At 34.7% G+C, this 17607-nt stretch overlaps 1 protein-coding gene across 1 annotated transcript; it reads left to right on the top strand.

Moving 5' to 3' along the window:
- The first annotated feature begins 2934 nt into the window (after positions 1–2934).
- LOC123523905 (forkhead box protein E4-like) lies at positions 2935–17386 on the top strand. Its single transcript, XM_045301657.2, has 3 exons — positions 2935–3233; positions 14143–14367; positions 15831–17386. The coding sequence occupies exons 1-3, from the start codon at positions 3083–3085 to the stop codon at positions 16661–16663; spliced, it is 1209 nt and encodes a 402-aa protein (XP_045157592.2). The 5' UTR covers positions 2935–3082; the 3' UTR covers positions 16664–17386.
- The last annotated feature ends 221 nt before the right edge of the window (positions 17387–17607 follow it).

Here is a 17607-nt window from a genome sequence, read left to right as displayed (position 1 = left end):
AACCTGTCTGTTAGAATATATTACACCTGTCCCCTGAGTTAAAATCTGTCTGTTAAAATAAAAAATACCAGTCCACTGCGTAAAAATGCCTGTTTACTGAGTTCAAAACTGCCTGTTAAAGTAATATAATTATACTACCAGTCCACTGATTTCAAATCCGCCTGTTGAAATGTGTTAAACTAGCCAGTGTCCTTTAAAGTGAACAAATAACAGTTTCGTCAAATTGTTTGTTATGTGATTACTATCTTTTAACAGTGTTTCAGTTTGTAATGGTGGTCAGTTAACCTAACAGAGCTTCTTCGATTCTGAACTAGCACTGTCCTGTTTTCTGCAAGTAACAGAGAAAGCAACCTTATTTCTCTTCTGTCAATCTTACATGAAGAACATTTACCTCATTTGGAGATCTAACATGAGACCTGTCCATTCGAAGTCTTGTGCTATTCCTTACTGTGTGGTTCCAAGTGCAATCCTAGTACCTTATCATGTACACCCCAGTACTACACTTAACCATGTAGACTCCATCTCTGTAACTAACCATGTGGACCCATTGCTATATCTAACCGTGTTTACCCCGGCGCTATACCTAACATTGTGTACCCCAGGTCTATACCTAACTGTGCCAGAAATCGTAATTGCACATCATATTTCTATCAAATTTTGTAAAGGCCGGTCAAGTTAAAAAAAGCGAAAGCTTTATTTCGACATATTGATGTAGTGCGGAGTAAGAATTATAGAACTACGGTAAAAATGTTCCAACGCCTTTATTACGACTGAATATTGTCTCTTTTGGTTGTTCATCATATAGCAACAAGTACTCAATTGCTTTTATTTAAAAAAAATGAGAGAAAAAAAAAAAGAAAAAAGAAATGGTGTTTAGTGAAGCGTTAGTGAAACTTCTTCAACATTCAACGAAAATGTTAGTGCATTTTTGCGTTCTTGTGATTGAAATAAACTATGATCTGCGATTTTATAGTTACTTTATGTATATTATATTTCAGCAATGCGTGTCACGAGCAGTTGATGCCTCTGACTCTAAGACGAAGCGAAGTTCTGATCCATCATCACCTGCAGTGATATCCAGACAGCTTTCAAGTCCGTCTGTCAGATACATGGCTTAGTACGTCATGAAGTAGTCGCAGGAATTATGACATGACGACCCTCTTTGAGCTAGTATATACAGTAGAAAGCATATGTTAAACCTACACAATGTATCCAGTTTAAAATTTGAAGAAACAGGAACGCTAAAATGCACTAACATTTTCGTTAAATGTTGAAGAAATCCAATCTAGAACGCTTCAATAAAGGCCATTTCTTTTTTGAGTAAAGCAGTTGAGTACTTGATGTTATATCCTGAACAACCAAAGTCGAAATAAAACCGTAGTCTTTATGTACCGTGTGAAACTTCATTATACTATGGCAGAGTTGAAAGAAACATTTTCTGGAGACAGATTTCTTAAAGTTTGCACGTTGAAATTCTGTCTCGGAAACCGAGCAGATGCGTTTTTTCAAAGACACCAAACAGTAGTGTCAAATAAGATGTTACAACATTAAGTTTTAAAAGCTACACGTCATAATAATAATATTTTACCCCTAGTCTTCCATATTAAAGCTACTCGCACACAGTTTTGGTAAAAAAAAAAATTCAACATGCTCATTTCCAACATGTCTGGCATAGGATGTAAATGTGACACTGAAAAATAATGAAATGAAGTGGGTGAAATTAAATATTGGTAAATGTAGGTAGAATGTAATTTTTCTGCATTATTTCAAAGATTTTGCAACGGTTTCCTATCGTCTGCCTAATATGTTTAATTATCTATAAGTCAGAGTATCTTGCAAAAATCGTATGTCAATAAGTTCGTTCCACTAGTTAGTTTCAGAGTACTTTTTATTTAAAATCATTTTTCGCCTAAAATGTGTAATGCATTAATAATAATAAAGGCGGGAGTATAAAATATATACAGACACATTTTTTACCTGTCTGTCTGTCCATTGACTTTCACCCTTACCAGCACATAAAGCTATTATAAAATGCATCAGTCATTTTCAGTGTAATGTTCATTGAAGATAGTTTTTTCTAGAAATGTAGAAAGAAATGAAAAATTAGATATATATTTTCCGTTTCTTAAAATTGCTAAACACTTGAAGGCATGTCATATAATGACCGAAATGCCGTTTTCACATTTGTTTATCTGTTTAATACAGCGCTGCATTTTTATAGGTGTTTGAATTGACTTTTTTATTTAAACAATGTCATACATGATGAGATTAAAATTTAATATCATATGGAATAAAAAATATCTGGAGCGGCGTTGTCAAAATTTTATGTTCAACAGATTCTGCCTTATAGATAATTATATTGTTACAATAGTATATGTAATTCTCAAATTTTAAATTCAATTTTAATGCTTCCGATATGATTTACAAGATAAGGGGTATATGAAAGTTTGTTTTGTGACATAAAAGTATTTTTGTTTGTATTAATTTTATAATTGCGGTTTAATTATTACAATAAAACAGCATATATCCGCATCTTTTTTGGAAATATAAAAAGTGTGAAAGATGCTTTCTTCTCAGTGAAATAATTTACATTTTGAGTAATTGAGCCGACACCCTTAGTAATGGAAATTGTAGACAAATTTCACACCTGACATTCTGCGCTAAACAAACACTTCTTAATCTCCATGTAATCCTGGGCCCCGCAATTATCCCCAAGATGCTTAATCCCCGAAAACAATACATATCGGATTAAGACATCAGTAAATGCATTTACTCTTTCTTTGAGAAGGGCCGCTCCTTTCTGAAAATTTCCTTGTTATATCTCAATTATACTGAGAACAATTACTACATTCACGGTTGTTGAATTTCCACAATAACTTTCACACGCGGTCGACTATGGCTTATTTTGCACGTGCAAAACCATTCTAACTTACATACCGTAAATCTCTTGTATAAACAGTTATTCGGGAAATTTCAATGCAAACACATTGGTGTATTTTTTCAGAAATTTAACAAATTGTTTTTACAAAGAAAACCTTATTGTTTATTTTACAATACGACTGTAAAGTGTTATTTTAGTGAAATGGATGTGAACTTTAGTAATGTGAATACTGCTCTGACTTTTGTGTGTGATATAAACAGAAATATCTCGTGCACGGACCAACGTACGGAACACCAGAGACTTTCACCAGTCACCAGCGGCAGTGATAGCTCGTATGCGGATGATCGGCTAGGTATAGTAACTTACTTTATCAATTCATGGCGAAGGCTGTCTGTCTGTTTGTGCGGGTGCCTAGAATTGTTACAATCTAACATTCCGAGAATTTCAATAAATGAAAGAAAATGTTCAAATCGATAGAATCTTAAAAATGTAGAAAAATCACATGACTAGCGATTCTACATGCAGAGTAACTAAAAGTACATTATGAAACCACATCCGGTTCCCACTGCAAAATATGTTATGTGTTTTGCATGAACTTTTCACATTTTCCTGAGACACTGTAGAATTTGTTTATAACCTGATAACGTACTTGATGGTAATAGTATTATCTTCAATCGACATTTGTATTTATTTATTTTTTAAATGAAATATCTGATTATTGAAAATAGACCACTAAGACTAGATCTAATGTCATTTTTTAAACTCTTTAAAAATCTATGTTGCTTGGATATCTCTCATTGCATGTTTGTAATTTTTTGACACAAAATTAATTTTAAGAAAATTGAAAAAAAGGTAGAACAATTTTTCACCGTTATCAGGCGATAAATTGCATCAATGTACCGTATATCCAAATATGAAGCAATTTTATGACTGACCTTAGATAACAAAATTTAGCCTTTCAGTGTTTTTGGATCCTGCCCCCTCCCCACCATCCCTCTAATAATAATAATAATGATAATAATAACTTTATTTTCTGAAGGTTACATACTAAGTGTACAAATACAAATATTATACAACTTATTTCCAGTATGGCCTTAAGTTAATATACATTCACACATATACACAATCATACATTCAATTTATAATTAAACATTTATACAAAAATACACATATCAGAATTACTTAAATTTTCTTAGACAAACATCTCAAATTAAAGAAGCCTTAAATAAAAAAATTACCATGCGTCACAAAGATTGTTCATGACAATTAAGATGTACAAAAAAGAAAGTCTGTCCCATAAAATAATAAACATGTTCCAGATTTGAATAATAAGATAATACAATTATTATTATTGGAAACAAATACAGTAACATTAATTCAACAAAATTCTTGTTATTACAAGTAATAAATTGCTAAAAACTATTGTAACAAGAGAAAATTCTTTAAATCATGCTTGAACGTAGTTATATTATTATTATGAAGTTTAATGTAAGAAGGAAGTGAATTCCATGTGTGCAGCTTTGTAGCGAAATGTATGTTTCAGGTAGTTCGTTTTAGGTTAAACAATAGAAAGATCCATGTGTTCGGATGAGCGCAGACTGTAATGATCATTATGAACAAAATGTTGTAAATCTGAAACGTATATAGGACAATCTCTGTTTTACTTTTGTACACTAATAATGAAATATGGTATTTGCACCTGTTCTCAAAAGATAGAAGTTTGGAATTTCTTAATACATCATCAAAGTCATTGCAACAACATTTCAGACATTGCAACAATATTCCGTGGTTGACATAATATATGCATTGTAATACAATAGTTTCATCTCATCTGTCAAGAAAAATGCAATTCTTCTAAGTAGAGCAATTTTTGAGTTTAGTTTATTGGCCACGGTACTAACATGGGATTGCCAAGAATGAGTTGCATCGATATATACACCTAGAACTTTCTGACACATAACATTTTCAATGACCGAACCATATAAAATTAACTCGAGTTTTTAGTACGTTTTATTTTGACTCTAGTGCTTTATACCATCCATTTTGTTTTTGAAGGATGAAGTGACATGTTATTTATTTTACACCAGTTATGGACACTATTCAGAGGCTATACTGAAGTTCAGACTGATGTTTGTAATACTGTTGGCGGATTTATGTAAGGTGGAGTCATCGGCATATAGATCAATATTGGTAGAAAAGAAGGGGTCCTAGTATGGATCCTTGCGGGACACCGAGGGCAGATAAGTCAAAAATACAATCTTTTAGCTCGGCTATTCAAAGAATAGGTAGAGCTATTAAACTCACCGGCGTCCCGGCCGATTTGGTAATGTTTTTTTTTGTATGTTAGTGATTATATCAATAACCACTTGTGGAATGTATTAAAACTTCACACACATATTTACTGTGATAAACTGACTTACATTACTCAGGTTCCATAACTCTATGTTTTTTTTTACAAAATTATGCCCTTTTTTTGACTTAGGAATTTTTGGCTAATTTTTTGTATGTAAGCTGATATCTCAGTATTCACTAATAGGAAAGGGTTGAAACTTCACAAATTTGTCCATTGTCATGAGCTGATATGTATTGTACAGATTTCATAATTTACTGTTACGCAATTTTACAAAATTTTACGCCTTTTCGACTTTTATATTCATTCAATTGACAAGGCTGTTGAATAGCAAAGCGTTGCTGCCCTCCAACAGCTCTTGTTATTCCATCTTTGTCGTGTTCAACAAAAATGTTTGTTGTTATATACCCAGACAGAAGTAGTCGTAATTTTGCAAACATATAATTTTTTTAAACGCCCGACCCTGAAAGAGCGGGGCGTATTATGGGAACACCCGTGACGGGCAGGCGGCGGGCGGGCGGTCGGCGATCAAAAGCATGTCCGCTCTCTAAGTCAAACAGTTTTCACCCGATCTTCACCAAACTTATTGACAATGTTTGTGGGCATAATATCTCAGCCAGGTTCGATAACCAGCAAATCGCACAGGCACTCTTGGATTATGGCCCTTAAATTACTCAAAATCTGCAAATTTAGCCTTGTCCGCCCTCAAAATCAAACAGTTTTCACCCGATCTTCCCCAAACTTATTGACAATGTTTGTGGGGATAATATCTCGGCCAAGTTCAATAACCAGCAAATCACCCCAGGCACTCTTTGATTATGGCCCTTGAATTACTCGAAAAACTGCGAAATTAACCTTGTCCGCTCTCTAAGTCAAACAATTTTCATCCGATCTTCCGCAAACTTACAGATAATGTTTTGCCGGCATAATATCTCAGCCAAGTTCAATAACAAGCCAAATCACCCCGGGCACTCCTGGATTATAACCCTTGAATTACTAGTAGAAATCTGCGAATTTAGCTTTGTCCGCTCTCTAAGTCGAACAGTTTTCATCTGATCTTCTCTTAACTTGCTGACAATGTTTGTGGGCAAATTCTTCGGCAAGTTCGATAACCAGCAAAATCCGCCCCAGGCACTCTTGGATTATGAATAAGACCATATTCGATGACGGGCGTATTTTGTGACAGTCTGACACTCTTGTCCTTTCTGTGGCACGGACAGCCATACTAAAGGTAATCTAAGAATCTTTTGGAGTGCGTTTAAAGCAATATATATGTCATTTACGTACCAATAATGATGCAGTTAAATATCCTACAATACTGATTTACATCCTCTTCAATCTCATTTTGAACGAACTGAATCTATTTTGACGCATTTAATGTTAAACTGAAATGTTTAGAATTCTCCGCCACGTAGGCATTTTTTTTTGTATAAAATGTATACCACATCATTCTGAACAAGTAGAACAGGATTTAATGAGATATTTTTTTCTGTTTTGAACAACAGTTTTCTGCTGTAGCGCACGAAGTTTGATATTTTCTACATAATAGTCGAAGCAAACATGATAAAAGACAGATATATATATATGACCCGTGCCATCCGCGCAGTCTGGTCAGGATCCATGCTGTTCGCTTTCAAAGCCTATTGCAATTAGAGAAACAGTTAGCGAACAGCATGGATCCTGACAAGACTGCGCGGATGCGCAGGCTGGTCTGGATCCATGCTGGTCGCAAAGCCACAAGGTTGATTTTCTCATAGCGCGACTCATATTTCTTAACGCATTTTTTAAAATTATTCAGTATATATACTGAACAGCAAAAGAAACTATCCAGGGCCCGTATTCATAAAGAATCTTAGATAGAAATATATCTTAGAAGTTAACATTTTCTAAGTTTTTCTCATTTTTGGCTTAAAATGTGTCTTAGAAACACTTTTGCCTAAGAATTGTACTAAGAACAAAATTTGGCTAAGAAATTATCTTAAGTAGGTGATTTTTCTCTTAAAATTTAAGACAGGTGGCCATTTATCTTAACTTTTAAGAATTATCTTAGAAAAGTAACAAGAGCTGTCGGAGGACAGCAACGCTCGACTATTCAACAGCCTTGTCGATTGAATGAATACGAGTCGAAAAAGGGACATAATTTAGTAAAAAAGCAAAATAGGGTTATAGAACCTGCATAGTGCTTATCAGCTCAGGACAGTGGACAAGTGTGTGAAGTTTCAATCCATTCCCATTAGTGGGTACTAAGATACCAGCTTACATAATAGGAATTTAACCAAAAACTCCTAAGTCGAAAAAGGGGCATAATTTTGTAAAATGCGAAGTTGAGTTATTGACCCTATGCATTGCATGTCATATCATGACAGTGAACAAGTGTGTGCAATTTCAATCCTTTCCTATTAGTGGATACTGAGATACCAGCTTACATACAAAAACTTAACCAAAAATTTCTATGTTGAAAAAGGGGCATAATTTTGAAAAAAGCAAAATAAAGTCATGGGACCTACTTTGTGCATGTCAGATCATGACAGTGAACAAGTATGTGAAGTTTCAATCCATTCCAATTAGTGAGTACTGAGATAGCAGCTTACATACAAAACCTTAACCAAAACAAAAAATTCTAAGTCGAAAAAGGGGCATTATTTTGTAAAAAAGCAAAATAGAGTTATGGAACCTGTGCAATGTAAGTCAGTTTATCACAGTAAATAAGTTTGTGAAGTTTCAATCCATTCCCACAAGTGGTTACTGAGATACCAGCTTACATACAAAACCTTAACCAAAAATTTCTAAGTCGAAAAAGGGGCATAATTTTGTAAAAAAGCATAATAGAGTTATTGAACCTGTGCAATGTAGGTCAGTTTATCACAGTGAATAAGTGTGTGAAGTTTCAATCCATTCCCACAAGTGGTTGCTGAGTTACCAGCTTACATACAAAAACTTAACCAAATCGGGACGCGGACGCCGACGCGGACGCCGACGCAGACGCCGACGCCGACGCCGACGCATGGGCGAGTCCAATAGCTCTACTATTCTATGAATAGTCGAGCTAAAAATAGAATGGACGCCAATGACCGCAGTTAACAGTTTTTCATGAATTGCATATTTACTGTATAGACTTATTAGAATATTAAGCTTAATTTAACTTGTGACAGGCTTTCCTAATTTCTTATTAAATATAGACATAGAAATGAAACTAAGAAAAAATTATTCTTATACTTTTTTCGCTAAGATTTTTCGTTTTATGAACAAGAACTTAAGAATATCTCTTAACTAAGTCTAAAAAAATAAGATAAGAAATATCTTAGAGGTGATTCTAAGATTCTTTATGAATACGGGCCCAGATGTATAACTGGTATATTTTGAAATAAAAAAAATAATCTTTCAAATTTGAATTGTTTCTTCATACCAAAATTACACAGGAAGATCTTCACATGATAATTTTTTTAAAAATCGATCAACCTTGAAGTCAGTAGTCCCACAATAGCCGTTCGAAAGGCTTTATCTTCTTCGCGTCAGTTGCATTGTAAACATCCGAATTTGGCGCTCGCGTTTAATTTGATTCAGTCGTGCGATGCAACAAACAATATTTTTAAAACTTTATGCTGTTTTTCGAGTTAGCCAATTATCGATATTTCCAATGACAATAAAATTTCACAGAGAAAATTGTTATTTACAGGCGCACGTGAATTTCGTGCAAAACGGCTATTGTGGGACTACTGATTTCACGGTTGATTGACACATTTTACCCATCCATCGGGTAAATTTTCACTTTGAACTTAAAACTAGTAGACCCTTAGTATACATAGTATATATATTCGGAATTGTTCAGAAGAAGTAGAAGATACTTCATACAGAGGTTACCTTGTTCGGTAATATGTATTTTGTCCTACAAAACATGTACTTCGACCCTCCATATTCTGTTTTGTAGAAGATATCAAACTTCTTTTCCAAACATATTTTTTCTCTAAATTTGTCTTTGTTGTGTGTCTTTCATATATTTATCTGGGTACTCCGGGAAAGGAAAAATAGTCAACTTGCATATTTTTTGAAACATTGCAGTCAATTTTTTTTTTTTGTCATTTTGACAGCTCTACGTTCACTTTCATTTTGCGTTTTTTTTGCATTTTTTTTTGGAAATGTGCATGGTTTGTAACAATTTCTACTTCCGGAGTACCTGTAGAAATATGTTAGACACAGAATAATCATAAAAGTAATGATGAAATACTTTTGAAAATGAAGTTTGATATCTTCAACAAAATAGAACGTGAGCAGTTAAAATAGGACAAAATATAGGACAAAATGTATTGTTCAATAGGAAATAACCTGTCTTAAAAGAGTTTCCTATATACTTATAATGAACAGCTTGGTGTATTCTTTATGATAAACCAAGGTTTATTTGGCGTGAAAAAACTAAAACAAAATTCATTTGAGGGAAGGTTTCAAAAGGCGTTACAAGAACCTTAAGGAAATTTCCTACTAAACACACATTTATGTCATAAAATGAAAAACAAGAGCTGTCGGATGACAGCAACGCTCGACTATTCTACAGCCTTGTCAAATGAATAAATATAAAAGTAAAAAGGGGTATAATTTTGTAAAATTGCAATACAGGGTAACGGAACATGTATAATACATATCAGCTCATGGAAATGGACGTTTGTGTGAGGTTCCAATCCATTTCCATTAGTGGATGCAAAGATACCAGATTACATACAAAAACTTAACCAAAAAACTGCTAAGTCGAAAAATGGGCATAATTTTGTAAAAATGCAAAGAAGTGTTATGAAACCTATGCACTGCATGTAAGATCATCACACCGGACCAGTGTATAAAGTTTCAATCCATTCCCACGCGTGGTTTCTGAGATACCAGCTTATATACAAAAACTTCCAAATCGGGACGACGACGCGGACACCGACACCGACGCATGGGTGAGTCGGATGCACGGTGACATGACGTTGTACAAAGTTTGAATGTTCCAGTCTCAAACGTGAGCAGTTCCTATCAAATTTTATTGAACTTTGTCGAAATGTTTATGGACATAATATCTCGGCCTAGTTTGATAACCAGTTGAAACGCTAAGTAGAGTTAAAGCCCTCGAACTTCTCAGAAACGCGCAAAAGACCGTGTCATTACAATACTTTTTTTCACGGAACTAAACCAGATTCGTACAAATTACATATTTCATTAAAATCATCCAGTTGGCATAAGTACCGTAAGATTTACTGCCCATGAAGAATTCGAAATGTCAAAGATAATACTAATAACAAATTCGACCTCTGAAAGATACGCAATACATTCAAATAATACAAACACTTAACATGACCAACTATTACATTACATCAAGAATAAACAAAACAGGTCTTTAGCTATATTCAATAAAACAAAACACAAAAACATTAGATCGCCATCAAACTGGCCTTTCATTTACTATCTACAATTATTTTATAAAACTGGAAAATTAACACTGCAATTACATTTTTTTTCGACAAAAAGTACATTATTTTTTTTTGTATACAGTGTACAATTTTATTAAAGACATCCAATGGTCATCTTTCAGTCAAATATTTTATCTTTAGATATTTACTCCAAATATATAAAATCCTGATCAAATGTATCAAACGTTACTAAATATATAAATTAAGTTTCCATATGGAGCTATGGAGCTACATTCATAATTAAATACCATGCAGTTGATTGTTACCCTCCCCCCGCCCCCCACCCACCAAAAAATCCCCAAAAACAAAAACAACCAGATTTTAACCAGTGCTTTAGTTAAGTTATTTTGTTTTATATTATTTCTTTGTAAGAAGTTATCAATGGCCATCAACTGGTATCTCTGATAATATTTTATCGTATAATTTATCCACAAAATGGACCAGTTTGTGACCCGATGTCCCCGAATCTTGAATCGGATCGGCGCGGATCATGCTGGTAATCCGCAGTGACAGAGCCCTACGACCTGACCTATTCATACTATACCTTGAATTTAAGTCAGACCAATCAAAGATCTGATAAATATCTGATAAAAAAATTCTTCTTGTTCATTATTTCAGTTAATCTTTAGCAATGTATTAAAGAGATCAATTTTACCAGTAAAACATAGCCTTTTTCTATTCAAGACAAGTCTGAGATACTGACTTTATACTAACCTTTACACAATTTAAGACGTATAGCCACAACTTCCTGACATTAAAGAAATAATTTATAGCAAAATAGTGCTTTAACACGATGGGCGGTTATACGTCGGGCGTAATAATTTGTACGACGTATTACCGCCCGTGTGTATAAATAGTGTTAAAACACGGTTATGCTATAAATTATTTCAATTCTAATATGCCTTTAATCTAACACAGTAGATAAAATATTGGTCGCAGCAAAAACGTTGACGTCACCGCATGTTAACGTGACGTCATTCTAGCGTAAGTCTGTTTTAAGGAGGTAGGTTACCTTGTTACCAGGGTAAATTCAAATTAGTTGAAACGCAGCAATTTTTTTGTAATTTGTGTAATATGATGTTTTAACAGCTACAATCTCAATTTCGTTTTTCTCTGGCCCTTCAAGTTCAAGTTTTATCCAGGTTTAAAGAACATGACCCTCCAAAGGTATTTTATATTGAAAGAAGAAGGAAAATACGGATATTTAACACTTTTCAGTGTATTTTAGTTTCACTGATATCCGTAGAAGTCTGCATAATTGATAATTTTACTAGTATGCGCGTTAGCTTTCTAATATATGCTTAAAATGTATATGTCGCGGGGCTCGTGTTTCCATGGTAACGCATTTTCTCTCATTTTTAAACAGCTATGTATAAAAACGGGGTTTTTCGACGGCTTCAGTGCCATTCTGTTAATGACCAACATGGAATATTTGGGTAATATTATTAGCAAAATACCAAGCACTTTACATGGTACCCTATTTTTCTTAAAGTTTAAAGTAACCATGGCAACAGAGATGTTTAAAATAGCTTATATCTTGCTTTTTGTCGCAATTTCTTATAAAACATATTGAATAAAATTATATTTCTTGTTAATGTAGCTTCAAAACATATTATTTCAAACGTAAGTTATATTTTCGTGTTATTTGTATTTATTCAAACAAATTTCACAGCTTAAAATACTTGCAGCAGTACCCTTCGTCTTGCATTTTTCATGGAAAAATCGTTCAGCATGTGCTATTATTCTCATGGATGTTGTTGTAATGAAAATAAAAAGCCGAAGCTGTGTTCCTTAAATAGACCAGTGTCAACGCTTTTGAATTTTACATTTAGATATATAGGTCACGGGCTTCGTTTCCATGGTAACATCAATTCAATTCAAGAAATCACAATTTTCTACTGAAATCTGAACAATTTTAGAGCTTAGTTTTAGTATATAACTAACAAATTATCAATGAAAACTGAAAAATAGGTATTACAAATCAAACTGCAAGTTTTTTATTTGAAAATGGCCGTAACAAATAACCTTTCATCCAACTATATTCCAAATAACATCGGTTACCATCATCCATTTTCTTACATTCCGCATAACATTTCAATATAACTACATAAAAGAAGCAAAATATTGATTGTTATTCAGAGCAAAAGACTCATAAAAAATGTTTCAGCAAATAATAGCTGTTTGAAAATAGTTCAAATAAAGAAAATGCACAGAATTACGTACTTTCAAAATAAAAGCTATTAATTTTGCGCGGTAACTGACACGTAACGTCATGACGTCAATGACGTCATTTTAAGGCAACATTGTTTTGAAGCGTTTCTGCGGCAATTTATTCATTATTTCTGCATTATTAAACCATAAAGCATCAGATCGGAGACAGGTTCATGATTTGTTTTCAGAAGAATGAATATACAAACACATTTAGTTTGTCGTAAACGTCGTCGTAAATCGTCACGTTAGCTTCCGGTTGGACATGCGCACATACAAATATGAAGGTAACCTACCTCCTTAACAGAGGCAATCATATTAGGAGATTCTTTCATTAGTTGTAGGTGCAGATGGGAATTTCCGGTCTCGAGGGTACCTGTTTAGGCGGTAACGAGGCTCCAGCCGTGTAACCGCCTAAACAGTTACCCGAGAGCCGGATATTCCTATCTGCACCTATATAACCAGTGACAGAATATTTTTCTTGCATACCGATATCAAAATAATAATAAAAATAAAACCAATCGAACAGCTTTCTTTTTAGAACTTTTTCTTATAGCAGCGTATTCAAACAAAGCGCGGGAAAGCAACGTTCGTAAACAGGAAAGACGTCATGACGTTCAAAGACAAATAACAATGTTTAGTTCCGGTTTTGTTTTATCAGTTGTAGCGTAACGTTATGAATTTTTGATAAAATAACGTGTTTTGAATCGAGAAATATAGTATCAGGAACAAAGAGGAACTGTCATGGTATTGGATTTTTATTCCTTTTTTGAAATAAAATATAAATAACTGCATAAATCTTCTACGTATATGTCGTTCATAATACGTCATTTAAAGCATGAGAGTCCGGTATGCAAGATGGATTTTTCCAGCACCGGTAAAAATACCGGAAATCCCCGTCTGGTATGCAAGAAAACAAATTCTAATATACTTATCTCTGTTAATACACTCTTACGCTAGAATGTCACGGTGACGTCAAAGTTTTTGTTGCGACCAAGAAAGAGCGCTTCTATATTTTATCTACTGTTTAGATAAAGGGCATATTAGAATCGAAATAATTTATAGCAAAAGAGTGTTTTAACACTATTTATACACTCGGTCGGTAATACGCCGTACAACTAATTTCACTCGGGCTGCACCCTCGTGCAATTATTACGCCCGACGTATAACCGCCCATCGTGCATAAATAGTATTAAAGCACTCTTTTGCTATAAATTATTTCTTAAATGCATACTGACCTTACTTTCACTATGAATCTTTTGCAGAAAGTTCCGCTGAATGTGAAGTGTCCAGCTCCAATCCTGATATAAACAATAATGGTAACAGCAACATCCAGCAGGATGCCGACGCCCCGGCCAAGTCGAGGAAGAGAAAGAGGCCTATTCCGACAGGCAAGCCACCGTATAGTTACATAGCTTTGATCAGCATGGCCATCGCTAACTCTCCACAGAGAAGAGCAACGTTAAACGAGATCTACAAGTTTATAACAGGTATGTGCCTGCCCGTACACATATATTCTTATTTTTCGTCAAGAACCAATCTGAATAACAGATGGATAGAATTTTTGATTACCTCTACAAAGAAAGAGTACAAAAATGAATAGGAAGAACATGAAGTTCGCAAAAATAGCAGTTTTACAACAGTACCTCCAGGCTTCATTATACGAAATGTTTCGTGTTTGCTTTTTTAAACCATTTTTTCAAAAAAAAAAAAAAAAAAAGCTGGCTATTAGATTTACTAATGTCGTTGGGCTGGAGGCAGGACGTGCGGCGTCAATGGTTTTCGCTTTACCGGTTGCATTTAAACTTGGTTTATAGGCAGCTTTCATATAGACGGAATTTGGGAATGTATTGTCTTAAGGTCACAAGAGTCAAGGTCAATGACACTATTGCCTAAATTAGAAATTTCCGCGCAATAATTTGCTTTTAATGCCATAAAGTCAAGGTCAAGGTCTGACAGTTACTAAAATAGATTTTTTTTTCTAACCGTGATCATCAAAAATATGTTTTCAGTTTATAATTTTAGTTTAGTTTTCATTACTATCACCAAACTTGGTGTAAAGCAAGATTATCTGAAGAATTAGCTTTGGGTGACATTTAGGATCACTGTTATAGATATATGGCCTCTTCTTGATATCTTTGGTTTGGGTAAAACTTCGTGTTTACGTAGCTTTTATCCAAGACAGAGGTTGGGAACATAGTTTGGGGGTCATTCTGTTGCAAGTCGCTGTTACTAAAAATAGAAACTTGTTTTCGGCTGAATTACTTGATTAATCTGTACACGTCGGAAGTTCCACTGTGAGGCAGTGGGCTAAAGCTTTGGTTTGGTTCACCGTGTACGTGTACAATGTGGATTGAACAGGTCACAGTTCAAGTCCTAGTCTGGGCCCTACTCTGCTATACGGTCAAAATTAAACTAATGGCACCAGTCAGGAATTACATATGGCAATGGCACATCTACTTTTGTTGTATCTGTATTTTTTAATGATATGATTGGATGTAAGCAAATATTTCTGTTATAAAAATAGAAACTTGTTCGGATGAATATTGATTAACCTGATTCGTCGAAATTTCATGTAGTCTGTGGTATTAAAGCTATTTTTGGTTAACGTTGATACGGTATACTATGTAGATTGACAAGCAGCCTAAATAAAAATTTTCAAGTCCAACATTTGGCTACTTGTATTACGTCAGATTTACAACTATGATAGTCATTGCAGATTAAATAATGTACATATGATATTACTTGCGTTGTATCTATTTATTATAAAATGAATTAAATTCATGTATCAAATAATTTTGCCACCGATTCATGGTTTTGATATATTTTTGTATTTTATTGAAGTTTTATATACGTATGATACTGTAATAGTATTCACAGGCTTTCAATGACACGACTTTCTTTGCGGTTTTGCGCACAAATACTGATATGTTGTCTATTCTTTATATTACAGACAGATTTCCCTTCTATGCCGACCACAGTAATCAGAAAGGCTGGAAAGGTTCGATACGTCACAACCTGGCATTGAACGACTGCTTTATGAAGCTTGAACGCCAGTCCGGCATGAAAGGCCACTTCTGGGCGATCGATCCCGAGTATGAAGACATGTTCGACCACGGGAGCTTTCTCAGGCGTCGTTACCGTTTCAAGAATGGGGTTAAGAAGGACAAGACCGCTCCAAAACAATCGTCGGATCACGTCGGCAACCCTCAGTTCGGATACGGAAGTGCCCTTGATAACCAGCAGCATGTGTACGGACAACACGCGAATCTCGTGCAGAACGCATTGCATAAGAGTGGCCACATGACGTCACCAGCGGCGCAACATTATCAGCAGCAGCCGTCTTACGCAGACTTTGGGCCTGGAAGTAACGCTTGGAATATGTTCATGAGCAATAGCATTCACTTACATCAACAGTTTCAGTTGCAACAGCAGCAGCAGCAGCAACAACAACACCACCAGCAGCAGCATCAACAACAACAACAACAACATTCAGATTATCTTCAACACGTTAAGTACGAGGAACCTCTTTCCCCTCTTTCCGTGACGGACATGTCGTCACAGTCCAGCTCTGAAAGCGGAAGTTCTCCAGAAACCAATCAACAGTCGTCTTTAGACTTTTCACGTCACGTGGCACTCAGATCACCAGAAATCACTAGTCAGCAGACGACATCTGATCGCGTGCAGACACCGTCTGATTTCACATATTTCCCACCACCTCCATATCCTATGTATTTATGGAATAATTACAACTATTTCCAAGGACAGTATGATGAAATGAAATGAACTGTTAAGAACAGTTTCTAGCGCCCGCTATCGAGCGCTTCAGAGCGCCCTCTACAGCCTACGCATCATAAAATCACGGTCCAAGGTCTTGATACCCCAGTGAAACTGACACTTGATGATGTTATGGTTCTTTTAGTATTGTTATTTGATATCTCGAACTTGTTTAGTCACCTTAAACAGAGCGTATCCAGGAAACGACATGAGGAACGATGTCCAAAGTTATTTTTTTCTGTTTTTTTTTTTATTTTTTGGATTACATATTCTGCCTTGCCTTGCAATATATGCAAAACACATTTAAAGAAACACCTAATATATTGACAGAAAATATTGTACTTAGATTTGTAAAAAAACAGATTTAGAAGCTTTTAAGAAGAGGGTCATTTTAAATGTGACAGCTCAATAGTAATGCGCTTCGTAGACCAACTGAATATTTTTATGTAGTCAAAGAAACAAGTAACTATTATGTCATAGATCTGAATTTATCCCTTTTCTAACTCTGTTGCGTTAAAAATAACATTCATGAGTAATAGTTTATGAAAAGAAACCCGCTAGAAACACTACATTGAGAACATAAATCTCGGTATGATTGTATAAACTTTACAAACGTTTTTGAGAAAATTATTAGTTTAAAAAGTTATTTCAGTTTATTTCTGTAGATTATATGCTTTATTATATTGCTTCTATCTCAAAAGTACAAAAAAAAAACAAACAAAAAAACAGAAAGGATGAATTTTACAAAGATTGATATATAAGTTATAGAACAGCACAAGGGTCGGGCAATAAGTTGGGTTGGTCCTTCACTTATGCAGGTAATCACTAGGCAAACGACTGGCAGCATCTTATCATCATTTTCGGTTTTATTTGAAAATGCAATTGTTAAGCCATTATAAACGTAGGATCAAGACAAAAACAGCTGCAACAACAACAACAACATATTCAGTATT

Source organism: Mercenaria mercenaria, chromosome 3 (assembly GCF_021730395.1).
Source record: "Mercenaria mercenaria strain notata chromosome 3, MADL_Memer_1, whole genome shotgun sequence".
In the NCBI taxonomy this organism is placed as follows: domain Eukaryota; kingdom Metazoa; phylum Mollusca; class Bivalvia; order Venerida; family Veneridae; genus Mercenaria; species Mercenaria mercenaria.
Note: the sequence above shows the minus strand (reverse complement) of the source record. Positions and strands in the feature narration are given on the sequence as shown.